Below are 4,296 nucleotides of genomic sequence, written 5' to 3' on the forward strand. Positions count from 1 at the left end.
ACATACATACATACATACATACATACATACATACATACATACATACAAACATACATACATACATACATACAAAAATACATACATACATACATACATACATACATACATACATACATACAAACATACATACATACATACATACAAAAATACATACATACATACATACATACATACATACATACATACATACAAACATACATACATACATACATACAAAAATACATACATACATACATACATACATACATACATACATACATACGTACATACGTACATACGTACATACATACATACATACATACATACATACATACATACATACATACATACATCAGCCTGTCCATCCATCCATCCATCCATCCATCCATCCATCCGTCTGTGTATCTGCTGCTTGTTCTTGTTTGTGTCAGTGGAGCAGCAGTTTGAGCAGGAAGTCCCAGACTTCTGTGTCTCTCAGGTCACTGCTCACTGATGAGCCCTTCCTCCAGGCCTGGCTCCAGGGTAGAGCCACGTTAACACACATCCAGGAGATGGACATCGAGCTCCTTGCTTTATCTTGACCATATGAGCATTGTGAATTGCTCTTTCACTGTCGTGTCACTTTTGGACCAATCTGCCTGGGGTGACCTACCTGTGGCTTTTGCTCCATTGGATGTGTGCACACTTACCCTGTTTTTATTTTCTCAACAGATACGTCAGTGAGCTGAGACTGGTCAGGGTTTTTGGCTCAGAGGGTGGGATCTATAAGTTTTCAGCCAATCATGAGGATGCGTCCATTGATCATCACTTCCATGTTTATGTCAACAGTAAGTATACTACATGTTTATTCACATGTGAGCCAACTCAGTTTTTAAAAAGTTAGAGCATCCAGAACTAGTAATGCATCAACTTCACTGAAATGAGTTATTTTGATGTGTTTTATAATTAAAAAATATATGATCAGATCCATAACTTATTTGGCAAATGTTGGATTGTTGTGTAAAATAAAAACAAAAAGCAATGATTTGAAAATCCCATAAACTAATGTTTATTTACAATGGAACATAGTAAACATATGAACTGTTTAAATTAAGAAATTGCACCTGGCCTTCTGCAAAGCCGTGCTGTTGTCATGAAAACAGTTTGAGGTTTAGCACTGCTGCTGAAATATGCAAGGCCCTTCCTGAAAAGACCATCGTCAGGATGGGAGCATATTTTATTCTAAATCTTCTGCTCTGATGGTGCCTTTCCATGTGTTTAGTCTGCTCATGTAGGCACTAATGCACCCCCATACTATCAGTGAGGCAGGCTTTTGAGCAATGTGTTCATAACAGGCCAGATCAACCTTTTCTTTTTAATACGGAGGATGTGGCAGCCAGGGTTTCAAAATAAAAATAATTTTGATTTGTCTGGCAACAGAAAAGTTTTCCATTTGCCTCTGTCCATTTTAAATGAGTCCAGAGAAGACGGCAGTGTTTATGGACGGTGTTCGAGCTCCACCAACATTGTGGATGGCACAATGAACTGTTTTCACAGAAACTGATTTGTGGGATGTTCCTGAGCCCACGTACGGATGTTCAGAACAGAGTCAGACCTGTTTCAATGCAGTGCTTGAAGGCCAAAGCTCACGAGCATTCAATACTGATCTTTCAGAACTTTGCTGAACTTTCAGCCTCGACCTTTGAGCTCTGAGATTTCTCCTGGTTCTTAAAATCTTGATATGATATCATGATCTGTAGATTACTATTTTTGATTGAGTAACATCCGCCATTTTCTTTACCTGCTTTTTCATTTGCCGGTTGCAAAGAAGCTAGTGCCTAAATCTATTGGGCGCTGTGCGAGAGGCAACATATGACCGCATGTCCACCACAGGGTCACTCAGAGACAAACAATACAACCATTCACACTCTCACTTCTACCTAAGAAAAAAATAGTTACAATATCCTGACTGCATGGTTTTAGTCCATGGAAGGTCACTGGAGTTCGAAGAAAAAACCCTCTGTGCACAGCGAGAACATGCAAACTCCACACAGAAAGATTGGGTGGCAAACCTACAACCTCTTTCCTGCGAGGCAAAACCTCAAACCACTGCTCCACTGTACTGCCCTCATTGATGAACATTATTCTGAAACCTAAAAAAGTTAAATCTGGTCCTCTGGACATTCAAAAAAACAAAACAAAGCAAATCAACAAAAAAATGTAGAAACGTTTCGTCTCTCATCCGAGAGACTTCCTCAGTCTGAGGAGCTGTTTTCAGCTCAGTCTCTTAAATAGCACCTTCTCAGAGTGGATCAACCAGTTTTGCTGCTGACAACCAAAACCAGCTGATCACATGCTCAAGAAGGACCATCAGCCTAACAATGGATCATTAGCACACTGATGGCTGTTTACTGTTCACAGAGGGCTGAGTGATACTAGCAATCACAGCATTGTAAGAGGGGGACAGTTGAACCCGGAGGCCTCCACCCCTGTTTAACGATGGACGATTTCTTTTCACAAAGATGGCCTCCTTTACTCCTCTCTCAAACCATCGTTCCTCTCTGTCCAGGATGTGCACATCTTCATCCCTGAAAGAGTGACCCCTGGCCTGGAGATGAGTGTAGACCGCAGAGTCCTGGCCTGATGATGTTGATCTTCTGTGCTGGGCCATCCTTTTGGCCAGTGGCTGTTTTGTTTCCCTGATGTAAGACTGATCACAGCCCTTCTGACACTGAACAGCATACACAACATTACTCTGTTTGTGCCGGGGGACTGGATCTTTGGGATGAACCAAACTGAGGTGTACCGCAAACCCACACACACAGACCAGTATTTGCAGTTTGACTCCCATCACCCTTTGGAGCACAAGTTAGGAGTCATCAGGACTCTGTACCACAGAGCAGACAGCGTCCCCACTAGCTCGGGAGCCAGGCAGAAGGAGAAATCCCACACAAAACAGGCTCTAGAGCAATGTGGATATCCTTACTGGGCCTTCCTGAAAGCAGAGAAGAAACCCAAACAGGACTCCAGTCAGCCAACAGGTGAAAAGGAGGAACCCAGACCCAGACCAGTGGTCATTCCATATGTTGAGGGAGTATCAGAGAAACTGAGACGTTTATTTTCTAAACATAACGTCCCAGTGGCTTTTAAACCCCAAAATACATTACGGCAAAGACTGGTTCATCCCAAAGATCCAGTCCCCCGGCACAAACAGAGTAATGTTGTGTATGCTGTTCAGTGTCAGGAGGGCTGTGATCAGTCTTACATCGGGGAAACTAAACAGCCACTGGCCAAAAGGATGGCCCAGCACAGAAGATCAACATCATCAGGCCAGGATTCTGCGGTCTACACTCATCTCCAGGCCAGCGGTCACTCTTTCAGGGATGAAGATGTTCACATCCTGGACAGAGAGGAACGATGGTTTGAGAGAGGAGTAAAGGAGGCCATCTTTGTGAAAAGAAACCGTCCATCATTAAACAGGGGTGGAGGCCTCCGGGTTCAACTGTCCCCCTCTTACAATGCTGTGATTGCTAGTATCACTCAACCTCCTGTGAACAGTAAACAGCCATCAGTGTGCTAATGACCCATTGTTAGGCTGATGGTCCTTCTTGAGCATGTGATCAGCTGGTTTTGGTTGTCAGCAGCAAAACTGGTTGATCCACTCTGAGAAGGTGCTATTTAAGAGACTGAGCTGAATACAGCTCCTCAGATTGAGGAAGTCTCTCGGACGAGAGACGAAACGTTTCTAGATTTTTTTGTTGATTTGCTTTGTTTTGTTTTTTTGAATGTCCAGAGGACCAGATTTAACTTTTTTAGATTTTTCTACCTGGATTATTGAGCATGCATCAGGATATTATTCTGAAACTGTTACAATATTTTAAGACAGTGTCTCACAGAAAGGTGAACCTCTGCCCATCTTTACTTCTGAGACATTCAGCCTCTAAAATGTTCTGTCCAGTCCCCTTACAGGCTGGTTACCAGTTAACATTACAAGTTGTAAAATGCTCCTCCAGCTATTTCTTGTTCACACCCTTTACTTTTCAACCTGCCATGAAATTGAAAATTAACCCTTTTCCCCAAAATAAATGGTATATTTTAGTTTAATTAATACTATAAGCTATTGTAAATAAAACATGGGTTAGTGAGATTTACAAGTTATTTTTCTTTCATTCATTCAATCTTTATTTAAACAGATAAATCACATTGAGCCTCGAAGACTCATTTACAAGTGAGACCTGTTTGGACAGACAAAAACACTGGTTAACAGGACACATGTAGGAGTTGGAGGCGAAAAAAATTCCTATCAGACTTTTTCTTTTCTTGCCTGAGAAAAAAAAA

The 4,296-nt window shown here is 41.8% G+C and overlaps 1 protein-coding gene across 1 annotated transcript in view; it reads left to right on the forward strand.

Moving 5' to 3' along the window:
• Positions 1-4,296, forward strand: part of kitb (KIT proto-oncogene, receptor tyrosine kinase b) — a 32,196-nt gene that overhangs the window by 4,517 nt on the left and 23,383 nt on the right. The window contains exons 2-3 of the mRNA XM_037674345.1: positions 489-501; positions 691-806. Coding sequence (XP_037530273.1) covers positions 489-501; positions 691-806 — 129 coding nt within the window. The remainder of the gene's footprint in view (positions 1-488; positions 502-690; positions 807-4,296) is intronic.

This window comes from Nematolebias whitei, chromosome 3 (assembly GCF_014905685.2).
Source record: "Nematolebias whitei isolate Nwh7 chromosome 3, NemWhi1, whole genome shotgun sequence".
NCBI classification, from domain to species: Eukaryota; Metazoa; Chordata; class Actinopteri; order Cyprinodontiformes; family Rivulidae; genus Nematolebias; species Nematolebias whitei.